The sequence below is a fragment of the Chinchilla lanigera genome, unplaced genomic scaffold, assembly GCF_000276665.1.
Source record: "Chinchilla lanigera isolate Chin_1 unplaced genomic scaffold, ChiLan1.0 scaffold00100, whole genome shotgun sequence".
Taxonomy (NCBI): Eukaryota; Metazoa; Chordata; class Mammalia; order Rodentia; family Chinchillidae; genus Chinchilla; species Chinchilla lanigera.
This window is the reverse complement of record NW_004955501.1, coordinates 7,321,123-7,342,212: the sequence shown is the minus strand read 5'-3', so window position 1 is coordinate 7,342,212 and position 21,090 is coordinate 7,321,123. Positions and strand designations below refer to the sequence as shown.

The 21,090-nt window shown below is 40.2% G+C and overlaps 1 protein-coding gene across 5 annotated transcripts in view; it reads left to right on the top strand.

The window, feature by feature from the left end:
- The window catches only part of Nek11 (NIMA-related kinase 11), a 267,222-nt gene that overhangs the window by 32,867 nt on the left and 213,265 nt on the right, over positions 1-21,090 (top strand). For all 5 annotated transcript variants that reach the window (XM_013505736.1, XM_005406856.2, XM_005406853.2 and 2 more), the window contains one exon: positions 15,733-15,898. In XM_013505736.1, the coding sequence (XP_013361190.1) occupies positions 15,733-15,898 (166 nt within the window). The remainder of the gene's footprint in view (positions 1-15,732; positions 15,899-21,090) is intronic.

Genomic DNA, 21,090 nt, shown 5'->3' with positions numbered 1-21,090 from the left:
TGTCTGCAATGGGGGCAGTGTTTGCAAAGAAGAGAGGTCCTCCCTACATAGGCCTGCAGGAATCATAAAGGTGCTGAAATATTTTCATAATTAATTAGTATAATTAATAAATTAATAATGTAATTGATAAATCTTAATTCTTGGAACTGTTTTACCTTTTAAAATTATTATGACCAATTTTGTCCCTCTAATACCTAATGATTTTATTCTTAATTGCTTAAATTCAGTGCTTCAGACTACATAAAACAGAGTGATTCCTTACATTAGTGATCTCTTTCCTTTCTGTCAGGGAATTCTAGGAAAATGCGTATAGTTAGTAAAAGCATTAAGCGACTTCTTCACATCTCGCAGGCCAGAATTCTATTACAAGCCTGAATTAGTGACTGGCAGGAAGAGTAGGATTGCATGACTGGGCCAAGGGCTGAGGAAGAGGTCCTCCCTCCCAGAACACTGAGGAGATGGTGTGGGGTGACGACCATACGGATAGACAGCATCAGTGTTCCTTAAAATAATTAAGCCACAATGTTAAATGACTGGGACCATTTGTATAAATAAGAAAAATAAAATTCTCTGGCCATTTTCCTCAAGATTTGGGGGAAGAAAAAGCGGAAAAAGGAAGAGCCAAGACTGGTTTTGAGGGGGGAATTAGAAATGGCCCTACCATATTCCTGGCTATGAAGAGTTTCACAATAAGAAGTAGAAAGTTCTGGAGTGCTGTCCTGCACCAGGAGATCCATGCATGTTTTGGCTAAAAGGTGAGCGAAGGGCATTGCTATCAGTAAGGTTTTTCCAAGACAGAAAAGCTTTCCAGCGACTCTTACTGTGTTTTAGAAATGGGGACAAGGACAGCTGCCTCGTGATGAGTGTAGAGACACACGGCTCTTCCAGCATGGCGAAGCAAGTGCTGGCTTTCTGGCTCCCTGGTTGTTAACACCCCCTCAGGGCTATAGCAATTCGGTCAGCTTCTGGGGGAAGAGCTTCATACAGCATAGTAGTTAGGGGCTGGGGATTTAGCTCTGTGGTACAGCACCTGCCTGACAAGAGCAAGGTTGTGAGTTCAATTCCTGGTACCAGAAAAAAAAAACAAAACAAAACAACAACAAGAAAAAAACACAGCATAATAGTTAGACACTTTTTTTCCTTTTCTCCATGTGACTCCATAAATAATGTGGCCCACCCTGGAGCCAGCTGTGTTCTCGCACTGGTATGACAGATTTTCTGCCAAGGAGTGCACTGAGCCCAGCACTATCTCTAGCCTTAGGACATATGCTCAGGTCTTTTTACTTTTCTTATTTGTAGGATGGGAAACATCACCAAATTCACATGATAAGTAGAAGATACTTTTTACTTAGGAAATATCTGTGTCCTCAAACTCCTACTCCTGAAATTTGTTTACTGTCTGTTTCTGGGAAATAAAAGGCAACTTGCACAGTTTGTTATAGTACCAGCATTGAAACACTGCATGGAAGTTGTCACCACAAATAAAAATATAATGTAGCAGGAGCCAGAAATAGCATATTGCCAAACATGATGTCTGAAATAATTCCACTCTTATCTGCTCTCTATCTGTATTTTTTGCACACATATATTTCTATATGCTAGTAAAGTGTTTATGGGTTAAATCAGTTTTGAAAAGCATAAGAAATGGAATTTATCTCTAGGTTTTAATTGATTTGCTGCTAATTATTCAGTATTCATGACTATTTTAGTTTGTGTAGGAATAACTGTATCCTACATATCTTCAGGCGTAAAAATAAAGCAGACCAGAATTTAAAATGGGAGAACTTCCCTTGATTTGTATCCCTGTGAATGATGGTATTGGGCCCTGGGCACAGACCCAGCCTTCTCCTGTTGCCATCTGCAGTTCTGTCTGTGCACTCTCTTCAGCCATTAGGGGCTTTTGTGCACTAGTCGGACAGCGACTAATGGAAGGGAGTGGATTCATAACCCCGGTTCTTCACTCTTCACCCCTAAGGCAGGGGGAACTCTGAGCTTCATAGGTTATACCAGCTCCCAGAATTGCTCAACAGAGCTGAGCTTCAGTTGCCCACAGCAGTAAACATCTTGATACATTCTTTAAAACCTTTCCCTTTTAGGTTGTCTCACTTCCCCCATCCTCTGTCATTTCCCAAATTGTCTTCTTGCTTGCAGGTCTTTGTTTCAAGGCTTGCTTGCTGGAGGACCCATTTGAACACAGTCCCCAAGAGCATAGCATGGATTAATGGGAAGTTTCCTCATATTTATTTTAAAAATCTTATTGAATGAAGAAGCTTCAATATTCTTTTGGATAAAAATGAGACAGATAGATGGGTGGGAAGCAAGAGTAATTGTGAATCTGATAATTTTACTTCCCTCCCTGTAACGTTTTTATTCCACATTCCACATTCCATAATATATATATAACATGATTGTGCTCTAAGGAATATATGTGTGCATATAGATACACACACACACACACATATACAGATATAATATATTGAGTAATTTTATTTTTAAAAAGTCATATAGTTTTAAATTTTGTAGCCTTTTCAAGTAACACAAATATGGACACCTTTACTGGTATCAATCTATACAGGGCATAGTAAAGAATGATAACCTTATTTACTTTTATATTTGGGATCCACCTGGGGACCAGGTAACTCAGCAGCCTTGAAATAGTTTGCACATGCAAAAGTGCAGGTCTTGGAGCTGTAATACATGGATTTTGACTTTTCTTGTATCCTCAAAGAAGGATTAGGACTCCCCGCTTCCAGGTCAAATATAGCACTTATGATGAAGTTGTCCAACATTTTTATATTTGTTTCCCCACCACCAGCACCATCATGAGACAGCCCCTTTGGAAGGGAGTTTTAGCTTTTCCGTCTAGCATGGTGTTTGCACATAGAAGGCAGTCAGTAGATAGTGAAATAACAGATGTATGAATTTCTCATCTTAGGATCTTTGGTAGTGGCTGCTTGGAAACTTATCTCAGCAGAATTTGCTTCTCAGTTGCTCTGTCTGTCATGGGCATCTGCAATTTGCCACCCTTACATCCTGCCATTTGAACCCCCACTGTGCCCAAAGATGGTGCTCCATGTTGTAATCTGCACCCCATGTTGTCATCAGGGGTGCAGAGGAATAGACAAGATGAAGGGGAGAATTCTAGTCCCCAGTGAGCTGGGATCAGGAGTTTGTTAAAAAAACAAAAAGCAGCTCATTTACATCATGTGATAATGACCCATTAAATCACTTAGATTTTTTCTCAGGCTACAGTTACTTACAATGTATTTTTGATTTGCCAAGGAAAAAACAAATAAAATCCCATCTGTAACATACTCTTCAATAACCTCTACTCTGGCTTTTTTTCCTGACTACTTCTTTCCATGTCTTTAGTTCCTAGTTTTTTCTTTAATCAGTGGCCATTGTAAAAAACATAACTGCCATTATGTTTTTCATAGCCCTTTACTTTTTAAAGCTGTGTATGATATTAAAGGACATGAAATAACTTTTAAGAATGGTGTTTCCATTGTCATGATATTTCTACTTGTAGATGGGGTAAGCAATACTTAAGTCCTTTAAATAATACTAAGTTTAAGGAAAAAAAATAAGTCAAATGAATCTAATTTCTAGTGGCTTAGTTTTCATCATTGCAAAGTGTTTGTACTGATTTGAGTCACACCAGCAAGTGCTTTTATGATACGTCATTGCACTGGCAAGGATTCCCAGGTGTAGATCAGAACAGGCACTCTTGCCAAGGTTAAATAGAAACACATTTCTTCTGGAACATAATTAGCTCACGGCTGTGGTGGGAGCATGGGCTGCTGCCACTGACCCCCAAGCCATACTGTTTGTTATGACAGCCGTGTCAGCAAAAGGAAGGCCTGGTGTCATCCTGATTTTCCATACAGCTTGCATCCATGTTGAAATCTCAGGTGGCTGAAACTTAAAGTAGAACAAGACCGTATACTAGCATCCAAACTCAAGGCTGGGAGACATAAGCTGGTTTGTCTGCTTCTGTCAGCTGGGGAAGTCAGGATTCACAGCCACAGGGTCTCCTTTCATGGAGAGAAGCTGTCTGAAGAAGCTTCGTAGTTACAAATGGCTGGTGTCTGTTGCAAGGGTGTGTCATGCAAACAGCAACACACAGATTGAGACTTTCCCATTTAAGAAAGGCAGATAAAAGCATTTCCTGCCTTTCTAAATGGAAGAAATAAAATCTGTCTTAAAATTCCCACACATACAGTAATACTTTGGTTCACAAAGGCTTCTGTTTACAAACAATTGGGTTCACAAACAGAAGCATTTGGCAAAATTTTGCTTCTGTTTGCAACCTGTGCCTTAGATGACCAGCACGACTATGGCCATCTTCTCCGCTCTGACATGTGGTCTTGGCTTCCTCTTGGTGAGATTGCAGTTGCAGACAGACCTGTGCACACTTGCTGTGAAACTTTTTTCTGTGCTTTTTAGCACATACAGTACCGTACCAGCATGGCTGCAAAGTAAGTGCAGAGCAAGCATGCTGGTAAAGAGAAAGTGCAGCACGGTAATGAAGGTAACCAAAATATGCAGAGCAATAATAAAGGTAAACAGAATACAGCATGGTGATACAGGTGGCAAAAATGTGCAGAGCAGTAATGAAGGTAGCCAAGTGCAGAGCAAGAATGGTAAGAAGGAGGTTTTGAAGAGAATGACAACTGAGTTGAGGAAGGAAATTGTAGAAAAGCACGCACATGGTATGATGTGTGACTCATCTGGCCTTGGAGTATAAGATGGGAATCTCACTATTTTGAAGAATAAAGAAGCCTTCACAGGAGCTGCTGTGGCACAAAGAGTAATGATGTTAACCAAGCGGAGGACATGGTGCTGGAAAAGGTGGGAAAACTTTTGCTAGTGTGGTTGAGTGGAACAGCTGGTAGGTGATAGGATTAGGGAAGCTATGATCTGGGAAAAAGTCTAGAAGTTGCAGTGATTTACTGCAAGAAAACCCCTCTACAGGGGCAACAAATGGTGAATTTAGAGTCAGTAGGGGTAATCTGATAAATTCCATGAGAGCAGTGCCCCCCACAGGGTGATGAGACACAGTGAGGCTTCCAGTTCTGACAAGGCCGCTGCAGAAGTCTCCAAGGCAGAATTCAGAGTTCATGGAGGCAGAAGGATGTCACTCAGCAAATGTTCAACTGTGATGAAACTGGGCTCCTCTGGAAGAAGATGCCAAACAGAACATATATACTGCAAGGGGAAAAGCCAGAGCACAAGCCTGTGCACAAGGCAGAGCACAAGGACAGATGACCCTTTGGCTGTGTGCGAATGCAAGTGCTGATCTGAAGATTAAGCCACTACTGGTGCACCATTCCCAGACCCCTTGTGCATTCAAGGAACAGAACCTGAACAAGGCTGGACTGCCTGTCATGTCAAGGATGAATGCAAAATCTTGGGCCACAAGGGAATTGTTCATGGAATGGTTGCATGAGGTATTCACACCCACTGTTAAGAAATACTTTCTGACAGTCAAGTGCCTGAACAGTGCTTCCTTCGGATGGACAATGCCCTGGCATGCCCTCCAGCCTTAGTCGGTGATATGGATGCTGTATGACTTCATAAAGGTCAAGTTCCTCCCCCAAAACATGACACCTCTCCTAAGCCCCTGGACCAGCAAGTGATGTGCAACTTCAAGAAGCTGTATGCAAAAGCGCTCTTCACCAGGTTGTTTCAATGTCACTGAGAGATGTCCTTGACTGTGAAAGAGCGCTGGAAGAAACATTTCAGTGTCCTCCACTGTATCAACCTCACTGACAAAGCCTGGGAAAATGTCACAGACCAGACCTTAAACTCAGCCTGGAGGAAACTGTGGGCAGAATGTGTCACTGGATGTGACTTTGAAAGGTCCGATGCACAGGGAGTGGAGGAGACTGTGTCCATGGGCAAGAGTAGGGATCTGGTCATTGATGACATGGTGGACCTTGTTGAGGACCATAAGGAGGAGCTGATGACAGAAGAACTTGCTTAGCTCCAGAGTGGGCAGCAGAAGGTGCTTGCTGAGGAGCCTGCCACTGAGGAAGAGGAAGATGGAGGAGGTTAGCACTAATGTGATAAATCCATTATGGAAAAATGGAATGAGCCAGGATTTCTTTGAGAAGCACCACCCCAAAGTAATTATAATGAACAGAGTGTTGAATCTGATAAATGATAACATGGTCTCTCATTTCTGGAGGGTCATGCAGCACAGGAAAAAAAGAACAAGTTACATTAGACAGATTTTTCAATATTGACCTTGCAGCTAAGCAACAAAGAGGAAAAGAAACCTCTGAAGGAGATCTTCCCAGTGTCCTTACGGAGGAAGATTGTCCCTCCAAATAATAACCACCCACCCACCTTCCTGTACTACAAGCCAGAAGTCACCTCAAGCAAGAGTTGTTTTATACTTCTGTGGTTAAAAAATCATATGATTCAGAACAGACCAGCTTTATGTACATTGAACTTGGACTTCTGGGAAGATGGCAGCATGGTGAGCAGAAAGAGCTTCTCTGGAATATAGCAACATGAGGAAGAGAAGAAGGAGGGAAGTGGGTCCAGGACCCAGGAAGGCTCTGAAGTGAGAACTGAAGCCCACAGAGACAGTGAAGAGAGAGACTCCAACAAAGGAGGTGGCAGCCAGCCCTTTCTCCCTAAGCCCAGACTCACTGCGTTGGGTAGGGAGCGGCTTCATCCTGCAGGTGCACAGTGACTGCTGGTGACCCAGAGGCCTCCACAGAGAAATGAAGCAGTGGGCACAGTGGACCTCAGGGGCTGGTGAGTTATTTGAGTTTTGACGTCACCCGGGAGACAGAAATTTGCCAGCAGCCATCTTGGAGAGGGGCCAACTGAGCTCAGAACTCAGAACAGCTTGGCTCAGCCCCATCTCACAGCTCCCAGTGACAGGGTCAGGGAGCTGAGTTCAAGGTATCAGGGAGCCAAGGTCAAGCTGGCAGGAGGCACATGGACTGCTGTAGGCTGAGACAGTCTTGTTCCAACTGCACAGCCAGAAACCAGCCTGAACTTCAGTGGAACTAAAGGTGCAAGCTCACTGGGATTACCCACTACCCTGCCCTAAAGCTATGGCTGGCTTGCTGGGATTAATTAACTGAGAGCTGGACTCTATCTGCCCATGTTGTCTACCAGTGACAGTAGAGACATACCTTGAAGTGGACTTACTTTTTTTCTTATTTTCTTCCTTTTTTTCCCCTCTCTTTTTGTTTTGTTTTAGCTTGATTGTTTGTTCATGTTTTTGTGAGTGTGAATATGGTTTCTAGTTTTGTTGTTGTCATTCTGTTCTGTTCTTGTTTTCACTTCTTCACTCTTTCCTTTCTGGCTTCTTCACCAGTTTCCCAAAGTTTGCATGACTTTCCTTTGTCCTCCAGCCTTGCTTCTAATCTCTTCCTTTTCTTCTATTTCTCTACTTCCCCCCAAACCTCCCTTAAATTTTCTCCCTTGAGGAGTAAAATTGCCATACTGAGAGCTTACTAACTGCATACAATTTTCTGATTTGTTTTAGATTTGTTATAAAACAAGAAATTTACTTCATATAGTTAAAGGTGGCAAATTATAGTTGCCTCAGTTTATCATTTTCTAGGCTGTGTTCTTTGAAACTATTTTTATTGCTGATTGTACCTCTTTAGCCAAGGTGATATAATTGTTCTAATCAGTTGTTTTTCCTGATATACCAAGACTGAGACTGACTAAAGGTCATAGAAAATACTGTGGCACAGTGCCATGAACTGGGGGCTGGGCCAAACAAGCCAGAACTTCTCATCCCCCAAAAATTGAAGAGGTAGGATTTTACAACATATTCAAAATGCAAAAGCCAGCTAGACCTGGAAGACACCTCTGAGAAGTAGTCATTTCCTAAGGGTTCTAACTACTAGCAGTAAAGCTATGCACCAAAACAAATTTATAAGCACCAACCCAGGAATTAAACTAAAAATAAATAGAAAATTAGAGGACACAAACAAGAAGCAACCCCAGATGTCAAGTTCACCAAAGGCAAATCCAGGGGGCAATGAAGTGGATCAGTCTGAAAGCCACCCACGTGGGCTGTCCGAGGTGATAATGGCAGAAGTAGCAATTCAGATGAACGAGGCTCTAGAAAAAATCAAGTCAGTAATAATTTCTCAGATAACTACAGGGATGGTGACCATAGAGAAAGATATGCTTTGTGACTCTAGAGCAGATACAGATAAAAACAATAGAGGAACTTAGGAAAATGATGGAAATCATGAATGTCCGACATTGGAAATAAATGGAATCCATAAACAGATTCAAACAGATATGCAAGAGATAAAAGTTCCATTGAAAGTGTACACATCAGAATAAGCCAATATAAGGACAGAATTTCAGATATAGAAGACAGGAATTGTGGTTAGTGATCATAAAAAGAAAGATTTCTTTTTTTATTTTAAAGAGAGTAGTAAAAAAAGAACAACAGCAGCTTACCAACATCATGGACATAAACAAAACAAAGCAAGAACATTAAAAGTGATAGAGGGTTTCCAAAAAATGATAGGAATTAACAGTGGTTGTTATATTACATATTGTTATCTTCAACTATGTTGCTCAGATTACCAGATGTAAGAATGGAAGATTGCTCAAACCATTAAAGAGAATAAAAAAATAATTAAATAAAACATTAGAGATAATACAGAGTTTCAGCAGACAATATCGTAGGAATTCACCAATGGTTGTTCCACTGCATATTGTTGTCTTCAAATCAGTTGCTCAGATCACCAGATATAAGCATGCAAAATTGATCAAAATATAAAAAATTTTAAGCATTAACTGTTCCTTTCAATATATCATTAGACATCAGTAGGACAGCTATCCCAGCTATTCTTCTATATACACACATATATCTATATATTTTCACTTCCTTCTTTTTTTTTTTTTTTTTTTTGGTTTTTTTCTGGTACCAGGAAGTGAACTCAAGACCTTGTGCTTGGCAGGCAGGCGCTGTGCCGCTGAGCTAAATCCCCAGCCCCTTCCCTTCCTTCTTAAAGAAAGATTTCTTAAAAATAGGAAAGGAACAAGAAAAATCAATCCAACAGCTGCTAGATGATGCCAAGAAGAATATGTAAAATTGATTGGGGTTAATGTAAAAGCAGGAGATAGTGCAAATGACATAAAAAAACCTGTTTACAAAAGTCATGACTAAAGACTTCCCAAGCAGAGAAAAAGAATTTGACATACAGTAAGTGAGGCACATAGAACTCCCATGAGCAAAAAATCTACACTAAGGCATATAACAGTCAAGATTCCAGAAATTCAACCCAAGAATAAAATATTAAAAGCTGTCAAAGAAACAAATCACCTATAAAGAAAAGCCCATGAAAATCACAGCAGACTTCTCAACACAAACACTCAAACCAAGGAGAACTTGGAGTGAAGAATTTCAAGCCCTAAAAGAAAACAACCTCCAACCCAGATTGATGTACCTCACAAAACTATTTTTCAAAATTAATGGAGAAATAAGATACTTTTATGACAAAGAACACCTGAGGAAATTCATGGATACCAAACCAGTGCTCCAAAATGTTCTGAAGGATATTCTAGAATGAGATAACAAGGGTTACAACTCCATGAACCCCAACAGGTTGAATCAATCAGGCAAGGCAAGCAATTAAACAGAGGGGAAAAAAAGGGAAGCAACCACAGGAAAATAACATGACAAGGATAAATCGGCCATCAAAGTTTGTGGTCTTAATTCATCAGTGAAAAGAAACAGACTGGCAGGATGGATCAAGAAGCAAGATCTAACAATATGCTGCATACATGAACACAATTCCAAAAAGAAATTCATAGACAAATTCAAAGGATGGAAAACAATACTCTGTGTGACAGGAACCCAGAAAAAAGCAGGGATAGCTATTCCATTTGCAGACAAGTGGATTTCAAGACAAGACTGACTGAGAGACAAAGAAAGTCACTACATCCTTATAAACATCCCTATAACAGAATAATCCAGGAAGAGATAACAGTCATAAATATGTATGCACTAAATACCAGTGCACCCAACTATATAACACAAATATTAACAGACACGAAAAATCAAATAAGCACTAATGCAATTGTAATGGTGGATTTTAATATCCCTCTGTGACAAATAGATCAACTAGACAAAAAACAACAATGAACTATTAGAACTGAACCAAACTTTTGAACAAATAGACTTAGTGGACCTCTAGAGAGTGTTTCACACCACATCAGTATACACATTCTTCTCAGCTGCATATAGGGCATTCTTGAAAATAGGCCACATACTAGTTCATAGAACATGCTTAAGTAAATGCAAAGGAATTGGAATTACCCTATACATATTATCAGACCATAGTGCAATGAAATTGGAAATAAGTGGCAAAATAAACCATAAGAACTTTGTAAACACATGGAAATGAAATAACACCTTCCTGTACATGGGACCTTATGGGGACATTTGATGTGGGTCATAACCAATTTGGTTCATGGTGAGAGCTGTGGGAAGGAACCAGTTCATGAGTTGGGGCACCACTGTGCCCAATGATCTCTTTGTTGAACAGGTAAGTGATGAATAGAAAAAAAACCAACAACAAATGAATAAAAGGAATCAGAGCCCCAAATTTATTCTCTTGTCTAAGTTGGTGTTAAAATCTATTTCCAGCAGTGTTGTCCTATGTGGGTACAGTAGCTGCTGACCATATCAGAGGCATAGTTCTTAAATCAGAAGGTCTTCAGACATCCTTTATCCTAATTTCATAGCATTTACCTCAATTTGAAGTTGTAAAATATAATAAGCACACAAACAAACACACATACATCCATTTAACATCTGTCTTCCCAAGTACACATGAAAATGAGGGCCATGGATGCCCAGTGCCCAGCACACTGTAAATAAATCTAGTTTTCACTAGTGTATGTGTGTAGAGAATGAATGTTCATGGCTACAGTCACAAGGTACGGGGTTATGAGAGCCAGTTCTAATGAGGAAGCCTTCTTGTTCTGATACCGCCTGGCTCCTGCTGAGGTGGCTGTGGCCACACGGGATGTTGCGCCCCTCTCCAGGGTTCAGTGAAGCACTGGATGTCAAGAGCTGTCTGGGGCCCATCTGCCCTGTGCCTCCTGAAGACCTTCTGGAGCTTCTTCCTCTTGCTGGACACCAGAAATGGTGAGGCTTTGCACTTTCTCTGCCCTATTTTGGAGAAAGAGCACAGGCCTTCTGCCCTGACGTCTTCCTGCCCGTTTTGGAGTTCTCTTCCCGGCCCCTCACTGGACCACACCTGTGGTAAATCAGCTACTTTCAAGGCCTAATTGTTTTTGCCTGCCTTTCAGCCTCTGTGCCATCCCTGGTCCGCAGAACCTCTCTCTCACTTGGGAGCAGGATGAGCGCTTGTCTCATGGTTACGTGCTTCTCCAGATTCTTCTTAATTTTCCCTCTGCTTTACAAGCCAAAAGCCAGGGATCTGACTTACATTTTCTGTAGTTATTCTTTTTTTCCCGAGGCAGGGTCTGCTGATGTTTGAATGGGGGAAAATGTGAAAGGATATGCAAAAGTTTCAGGGAAAATAATTCATGGTTAATCTCTCAAAAATATCATCGGCTCCATTATGCAAAAGGTGATCCAGTTTCAGGAGAATGATATTAGCTGTGATTATCCAAATTTCCAAAGCCATTCACCAGGGTTGGTCACTTTACCACTTGTTCTAGAAAGAAAGAAGCATACCACTTGGGAAGAAGAGCCAAAGTTCTGCAAAATGAGTGCATCTCCAACGATGCCTGTCTTTGCTGTCATAAAGTTTCTCACAAGCAGCTGAGGCTCTGATAAAGTAAATATGTGTCATGTTATTTAGGAGGGATGGCAGGCTGAGAGTCATGGAGCAAGTGACAAGCGGTCCTTGACTTGGTAATCTCCCACGTTGTCTTTGGGTGATACGGATCTCACATTAAGTGATATGCTGTGAGAGCTGTTTCTGTTGTTCAGTCACACAATTTTAGGCAAAAAAGGTAGAATATCTCTGCATCAGCTAGAGATGATTTTAACAGATATCACCGGTCTTAATAGCCATAACTTCATCTGCTAAGTTGTAGCAAATGAGGTTTTATGCTTTATCATCAGGCTGCCGGACAGGGCTCAGGTAACCACAGTATGTGTGTAAAATCTCATGTGCTACTGCACAACAGTTGGTATTTGCAAGGAAAAGTAACTACCCTAAAGCTTTTTATAGCATTTGTTCCTTCACAGCAAGAGAATATTGGAAGTTTGTGTAAAGCTTTATATTGTCACGCTTAACCACTGTGACTTTTACAACTGCATGCTAGCTGGAGCCCAGCAAATTACTGAGAAAGCACTGTGAAGATGTCATTAAGTGTTGCCTGCTGCTTTATAATCTTCAGAAGTTACAGAAGAACACAGCTTCATATGTCACTTGAGATTCCTTTGGCCATATTAACAGTCTGAGGTGCCACTCTTAATAACAAATCATATTAGCCAAATTCTTTAGTCTTTCTATAGAATATTTACCAATCATGAGTATCTCTACTTCATCGTTGGCAGGGGATTTTCAACACCTAACAAAACCAATATGAATGCACCTATTAGGGCAAGGGAACCAAATGTTTCAACTTCTTAGGTTGCAGTCCTAGTTAAGACACCTGTAAGTGGCAGCATGGAACTCCAGACTGTGAGTCTCTGGGTGCACAGCCACCTTTTCTTTTTTTCTTTATATTTTATTTTTACTTGTACATGTTTGCAGTACACAATGACTACATTCATCTCGGAGGATGGGTACATGTACACATAGCATTGCAATTCTTTTTCTACCCCTTTTCTATTGCAGGCACTTGCTGTTTGTGAAAGCAGCTGAAGAGCGCCTGCTGGTGATTGGCTTTTGGGGATGTAATGAGTTCAGAGTGAAAGCCAAGCACAAACATTTAAAAGGAATAAGATGTTAAGGAGCTCACATTTTTGAGAATAGAAACAGAACACAACTTTTATTGGTCAGGGAAACAAGTCAGCCATTACTCACCCAACACTTGAGAAGTATAAGTGCACTTTTAAAGTTTTCCTACTTATGACCTTGATTTCCAGGACAGATTTCCTAATTTAGAATTCTAAAGAGTTTCTTTCCTTCTTTCTTTTCTTTTCTTTCTTTTCTTTTCTTTTCTTTTCTTTTCTTCTTTCTTTCTTTCTTTCTTTCTTTCTTTCTTTCTTTCTTTCTTTTTCTTTCTTCTTTCTTCCTTTCATCATGTTTTGTCACTGAGAAATGGGATGGGGGAGAATTTCTACACAGTGTATATTAACTACAATCTCAGGGTTTCTAAGCTGTGAATCTGACACAAGAAGCAAGTTCTACCTATGGTCTTACCTGAGGAAATGACTATCTTTCACAATAGAACAATTAGAAAAACAGGCTTGTTTGAATTAATGAAAAATTTACAATATAATCATGTCTATAAGAATGGTATTGAAGGGGAATTAAAATTTAAGTAAAGGCCCACCAAGAATGCCTGCTAAAACCAAGTGGACACACCTGGGAAAAGGCTGGTAACAGAATACTTTTTCTTTGTGTAAGCCCTGTCTTTATTATCTTGGTGTAACTGATGGCTTGCAATGTAATTTGAGACTGATGATGGCCTTGCAATGTAACCTGAGATGTTTAAACTCCCTTGGCAACCCATGATGTCCCTCAACCCTCCAATCATAATTCACCAAATCTGCTGCTGTACCTCCCACTTGCTCTTACTTTAAAAGTGCCCAAAACCCTGCCCAGCAGGACTCTGACCCTTTGAGCCATCCCAGCCAGGTCCACTGGTATAATGAAATTGCCGTCTCCTTGACCTCTTCAGTGCTATGTCTCCCTGTGTTCCGTCCGTTTTGCCATAACAGTATGAGCTCTCTTATCCAATGAAGCTGGAACTGGTGTTTGGTTTCAGAGAAGAGTAACAATTTTAAAATGAAATGACATAAAACATCAATTTAAAACACATCCTTGTATATTTTCTCCAATATTTTAAATATATATAGCTCACATGTACTGTCCCCGGGCTAGAGTTCTCTTCATCTTTTTGAATAGACCACATCTATAATATATTATTACATTTCCAAATTTATCTTTGATAGTGTGGAATGAGAATTTAGCAACATGAATTCAAAATGCTAGATTTTTACTAGCTGTTTACTCAACTTTTTAGAATTTTAGTATTACAAGCTGTTTACTCAACTTTTTAGAATTGTCTTATAAATTACTTGACAATTATTTTTACAAGTTGTCATTATCAAGTTTTTGGTAAGCTCTTGACTTGATTTTCTAAACAAAGATAACTGATGCTTATCCTCCATTAGTTTATATCATATGTAAGTCACACATTTATAATCATGAGCACAACTGGCACACACAGATCTGATTCTGGTGAACACAAATCTCAGTGGGAAGGGAAAGTTGTTGGGTGTGCTGGGAGCGTACCTGCCATGGGCACTCCCTATGGGAAGCCAGCATCTGTTACATAAGACTAGAGAATAATGGCTAATCCGAGAGTAAGTGAACAGACCTCTAATTAGAAAGTTCCTACTAACAATACACTTCAATTAATGTACATAGACAGTAACTCTTAACTTATTTTTGCAAAATGTTTTCTGGCACAGGACCTGCAGAACTTGCCTGAATGAACAACCAAAGCTCACTTATAATCAGCAGAATCTGTCTGCACACATAATTGGCATTCTAAAGTGCTTTCCTGCAGCAATCTAGTTTACGCTGTGGTACTATAATTGGTTTGTTCATCAGACTGTTTTTTCTTAGATGGAAAGTGATAATGTTTTCCTCCACTCCTCACTGAGCAATCACAATTTTTAAATTAACGATTTGGAGATTTAATGAACACTTCTGTTTATAGATGATAGAGATCCTACATCCCTCTATCAATATTTTCAGTTAAAATTTCTATTTTTAAAACACTGGTAGCAATAAAGCATGATATTGCAATGAAAATTTAAAGAAGAAATAAATAGGTATTGTTCCTTCTATATAGATTTGGAAAATTTTAGACCTGAGAGAGTGAGAGAAGTGTGTGTGTATATGTGTGTGTGTGTGTGTGTGTTTATACAGTAGAGTCAGAGAGACACACAATGAGGCAAAGAAAGAGACAGAGACAGAAAGAAAGAGATGATAGGCAAAAAGAAAATGATACACAGATAGTTTCAGATCTTATATACATATATAGAAATTTTGTGTGTGTGTGTGTGTTTACAGAGAGAGAGAGACACATAGAGAGACAGAGAAATAGAAAACCAGAGATAAAAAGGAGGACAGGACAGAAGTAGAATATATAGAGAAAAATAATGAGACATCATGAGAGACAGCACATTTATTTATTTATTTATTTATTTCTGGTACTGGGAATCAAACTCATGACCTCGTGCTTGCCAGGCAAGTGCTGTGCCACTGAGCTATATCCCCAGCCTCGAGACAGCACATGTAGTGAGAAAGAAGCCGAGTCACCCCAACAGTCTTGTTCCATTGGCTTCACATCTGTCCTCTACACAACTGCAGAATGCACAGGTGTGGAACCCACAGGCCTTGGGGAGCCCACATCACTGACTGGGACAAGGAAGCAGCACAGGCCCCTAGGCAGACACGGACAGTATGAGTATGTCACGTCCTAGGTATTAATTTGATGGCTGTGCACCACTTGCCTCATGTGTGTTAAATGTGGTTTTCAACTCTGAATATGTTTATAATGTTTTGGCTGCAGAAAGGTACTGAAGGAAATCTCTGTTGGAGGACTAAATCCAAATGAAACTGTACAGGCCAACTTGGAAGCCCAGCTCCTATCCACGCTGGACCATCCGGCCATTGTGAAGTTCTATGCAAGCTTCATGGAACAAGATAACTTCTGCATTATCACAGAGTACTGTGAGGTAAGACTCCTTTTTTTCTCTTGGAAATCTTAGTAAAGTTCTATTGTGCTGGGTGGAATGGTACATACTTGTAATCTCAGCTACTCTGGAGACAAATGCAAGCAGGATGAAAAAGTTCAAGTCTGAGGATGTAGCTCAGTGGTACAGCATGTGCCGGACTCAGGCTTCAATCCCCAGAACCACAAAAACAAAAATAAAAAAAATCTGTCACATAGGAAAAGGCCTTATATAAAAAGGCATCTCAAAAGTTCAATTACCAAACCACAAATTGAACTATAAAGTCCTGGGGTTGCATGTCTTGCAGCTAGGAATGATCATCTCTCTGTACATGACATAACTCATCTCTAATAGTTTTCTCCCTTTGGCAAACTCAGTCAGACTGAATATATTTTAAGGAGGAATTTCTACATGAAAATGCCCAAACCCCCTACAGTAGTCCAAAGATTAGATGGACATTTGAGTACCCTAACAGAGGCTACACAGAGCAGAGGTAAGTCTTCTAAGTTTTAGATTCTAGTATGTTTTATTTCCCTAGTGGAAGTTTGAAAATAAAAATATGGTTTGTTTTCCCTACAGAAACTCTTTATACTCATTGATGTGTGATTTACAACTCCAAGTATTTGCAGTTTTCTCTCCTACTATCTGTTCTCTTCAAGTAAGAACTTTGTATTTTACTGAACTCCAACTGAACATGAAATTGCTTGAAAGGGTTCAAAAGGGGAAAATTGACAATGTATAGATGTAGAACAGTTTTGTGTATCTACTCCTGAGAGGGAGGGTAGAGGAAAACAACAGGAGTGAGGTCAGGCAAAGAATACCTGAAGATGACTTGCTCAAAAAATGTCTCCTAGAACATTCTGGAAAGCAGGGTTACCCACATGCTTCTTGGGAAAATCTGGAATTATTTAGAATACATGCAGTCAGCTTATAGTTTGAGTCTTTCTGGGACTCTAAAGAAATAATTTTAGAAAGAAGTTGTTCTTTAAGGTAGATTGCAGGCTTGTTTGGATCAGAAACTCTGGATTCCAGACAAAACTCAAGAATCCTGTATGTTTGAGAGGCATGAAAGAAGAGCCATAAGAGGTAGGAGAAGAAAAATGACACTCAGTAGAGATAGCACCAAATCCGAACTTGCCTGCTTTATACATTAGCTGTGTATCACCCAACATGAAACCAATAGCTAAGTTTATCTGAATGAGTTTGGAAAATTCCAAATCTTGACAGTTCCCCTTTAGGTCAGCCTACTGAGCTCAGGTTTTTTTTTTTTTTTTTTTTTTTTTCACGTACTAGGAATCAAACTCAGGACCTCATGCTTGCCAGGAAGGCACTGCACCATTGAGCTATATCCCCAGCCCCTGAGCTCAGTTTTGCTATGTGTTTCTCTATCCAGGTCTTGTCTCTCTTCCGCATGGAGGAAAGTGGAGGGAAAGAAAGATCTAGGTCACCTGAATATCTACTTTTCCTTTATCCAATGAATTGTTGAGAAAATCAGTAAGATGATGAGATGTATAGAGAGGTGATATTGAACAACTGCTCTGGCAAATATTTCACTAGAGCATGCAAAACTACAGATATTTGCATATATAGCTGTAATGTGATCCACTTGCTATAATTTAATCATTTTACTTCTTTAGTTTCATGAATAAACTGTCTCATCTCAGAAATAACTGACCCTTACTGCTCATGATGATGAATTTTACCACTACTGTTGCTTTGGAATATCAACATTTTCAGACTCTTTCTTGATCATAAAATATTTTTTAAACTTCAGTTAATTTTGCTCAATAGACCTTTCTGTGATGATGGAAATGGTGTATACTTGTGTTATCTAATGCCACAATGGCTACTCACACATGGCTTTTTAGCGCTGGAAGTTTGGTTAGTACAATTTCAGAGAGAGATATTAAATTTTATTTAATATTAATTAATTTAAATTTAAATAATTCTTTGTAGCTAGTGGCAACCATATTGGACAGGTCTAGATGATATAGTATAACTTTATTTCTATGTACTAATTTTTATATTCTTAAATTTTAATGTAATTTTAGGCAAGTTACAAGAATAGCAATGAACCCCCATGTACTCGTCATCCAGAGCCCCTGGTCCAATTGTATTTTTCCATCTTCACTTTATCATTCTATTTATCTTATCTTATCTAACTGGTTCTCATACCTACCTCATTTTCTCCCTCAGCCATTTGAGAATCATTTGGTTGTAGTTTGGATCTTGAATCTGCACCCAAAGACCCATGTGGTTGCCAGCTTGTGAAGCTACAGTGAGGAGTAGAACCTGTGGGAGGCAGGACCTCGTGGGAGGAACTTAGGCCACAGGGGTGTACTTTTGTGGGCACTGGGAGGCAGGGCTCCTTCTCTCTTTCTCTTTGCCTCTCAGCTTTATCATGCGCTCTCAAGCATGACGTTCTACCTTATTGTAGGCTCAAAAGCAATGGCAGCAGTTGATCATGGACTGAAATCCGTAAAACTTCAAAACAAAGTAACCTTTGATCCTTTCAAGTTGATTTTCTGAGTCATTTTGCCACTGGGGTGGAAAGCTGACCCTCACAGAGTTGTAGACATGCTGCCCCTTTGTCTCAAATACCATTGTGTCTTCTAAGGGCAAAGACTTCCTCTTAATATAACCAACCACAGTACAATGATAAAAACTCAGGAGATTAACACTGATATAATATGAGTGTGTAATCTCGTGGTTTTGAAAATGAAGGCCCTGACTACTATCATAAGCATCACTTGGGAACTTGCTAGAAATACAGAATGTTTGGCCTCCAGCCCAGCCATCCAGAACCAGAAATTCTGAGGGTGGCTTTCAGTTATCTGTGTTTTGATAAGTGCACCTGGTGAGTTGGAAACAAGCTAGAGTTTGAGAACCATCCATGTAATTTATAGTCTATATTCAAATCCAGCCTCTTGGTCCTTAGGACATTTCTGTAAAAATGTTTTATGTTGCACAGGGTCCCGTCTGGGGTCAACTGCATTAATGTTTAAATGGGGCTGGTTTCCATGGACTGCAATTCTCTCCCAGGAGGAGACATTGCCATGGTGATGACTGGGGGCTACATCAGGGGACAGCTAGGCCCCGGCGATGCTATTTGCACCCCTGGGCTGTTAGACTGCTGTGACATCCCAGCTCCTGAGGAAGGATGTGTGCAGGTTGCCCTGTTCTTATTAACAGAGATATTTCTCTTCACACACAAATTTACTCTTAGCTCACACAGGCTTGCATTGTTATCCTCTTTTTGCTGAGGTAAAATAGTAATGTTGGAAATGCCGATCTCTTCATTGCCAAGATCCCTCTTCTGTAATTAGCCCATTCAAGACTGAAATATAGCCAGTGTGGTGGTGCACCCCTGAAATCCCAGCACCTAAGAGACCGAGGCAGGAGGAGCTTCATGAGTTTAAGGCCAACCTGGACTACCTGGTGAGTTCAAAGCCAGCCTGGAATACACAGTCAGACCCTCTCTTTAAAAAAAAAAAAAAAAAAAAAAAGACTGACACATACAAATGCATTCACAAGTCCTTGATATCTACTTCCCAGTCCTTTTTACACAACACCGTAGATCATGTATGGAAGAAAGCAAACAACCAAATTCTCAAAACTCATCAAGATTTAATCAAATCGTTATTGGATTATAGTTCCAAAATACCAAAATGGCGGACTATTTCAAATAGTGGTTTCCATACCAGGAAAAAGTAGAAATGCTATCTCTGGTCGTTTCTTCATACTTTCTACCCCTTCGCCTTTGCTTAGCCATTTCCTTTGCCAATGCCCTTCCTTTTGGCCCCACATTTTCAAATCCCAACCAGCTTCCTAGGCCCAGTTTAAATTCCCTAATCTAAGGCTCCCTAACCTCCTGGGGGAAATCACTCTCCATGCCCATATCCTCGGCTCTCATAGCATTTTTATCTGGCATGGTACTCAACAGAGCGTGTATCATCTAATCATCTCACACTCAACATACAGGAATGATCTTTTCCTGATTAATTTCTCTGTCCCATCGTGGGCGCACACAGTAAACTACAAAGGAACTAGCACTCATGACATTTCTTGCTTTGCATTCTTTACCATGTTTCAGTTGCCTCCACTTCATTTGTGTCAAACATTAATAATAAAAGGTAAAATATTGGATCCTTCTAGCATGTGTCAAAAGTATTCTGTGCTGCTGTATTTTGCCAGTATACCTGACAGTGTACTGCAGTAGAGGCCTGTGAAATACTACCTGAGGGCCATCTGTCTGGATGAGGAGGAGGTAGCCCAAGAATCCTGGGTGCTATGGTGGAAGACAGTAGAGATTAGGTGAGGTCACATTTCTTCAGCAGAGAGGGAGCAGTGTGGAGATAGTATAAGATATCAGGGGAAAAGCAGTAAAGATTGGGCTTGTCCATGTCTTGCTAGGAGATATTAATGTAGTGAAACAAAAACTGTATCAATACAATAGTAGACCTGAACCTTGGCTGCACATTAGAATCAAAAGTCCTTAGGCCTGGAGGCCATCTCTAGAAAATCTGATTTAATTGCTCTAAGGAATGGCTTAGTCAACAGGGCTTTTGAAACTCTCCTAGTGACCAACATGCAGCTAGGGAACTGCAAAATGGAGAGAATGATTAGTGTGGAATCTATTAGAGCTAGAGTTATAAAGGAAAAGCAAAGAGAGGCCCAGATCTGAGAACACAAAAGTCTGGCCAAATTGTGGACATCATCTTATGACCAAATGCCTAGCTTGTTGCTATCACTCGTGAAAATCACCCAAATCATTTTCCTTGCTCCCTGAGTAACCCCTGGTTCCAATTCAGCTTTCCATGTATGCCTTTTCTGACAGAAAAAATTATGCTCCCTAACTCCACATGAGCTCCCTGTTGCCCTGGCAATTCCTGTTCTCATTGTACATGAATAAATTCGTATTTGGGATTATTTATTGGTTCCTTCTGAGCTTGAAGTTCACAGAAGCTGTAGTAATTGAGGGTGTTCCCAAAAGCCGTTCCTGAGTCTCAATTCTGTGTCAGACACTTTTTCCAGATAGGGTATGGGGTAGCAAAGATAATATATTTGTTGAATGAACTTGTCTGGTAGGTTAATGGGTGAAGTATAAAGGGACTTGTGGCATTAAGGGAAGCGGGGAGTGAGAGTGGTATTGGAGCTAATAACACAAAGAAATGACTTCTTTTTTTTTTTTTTTT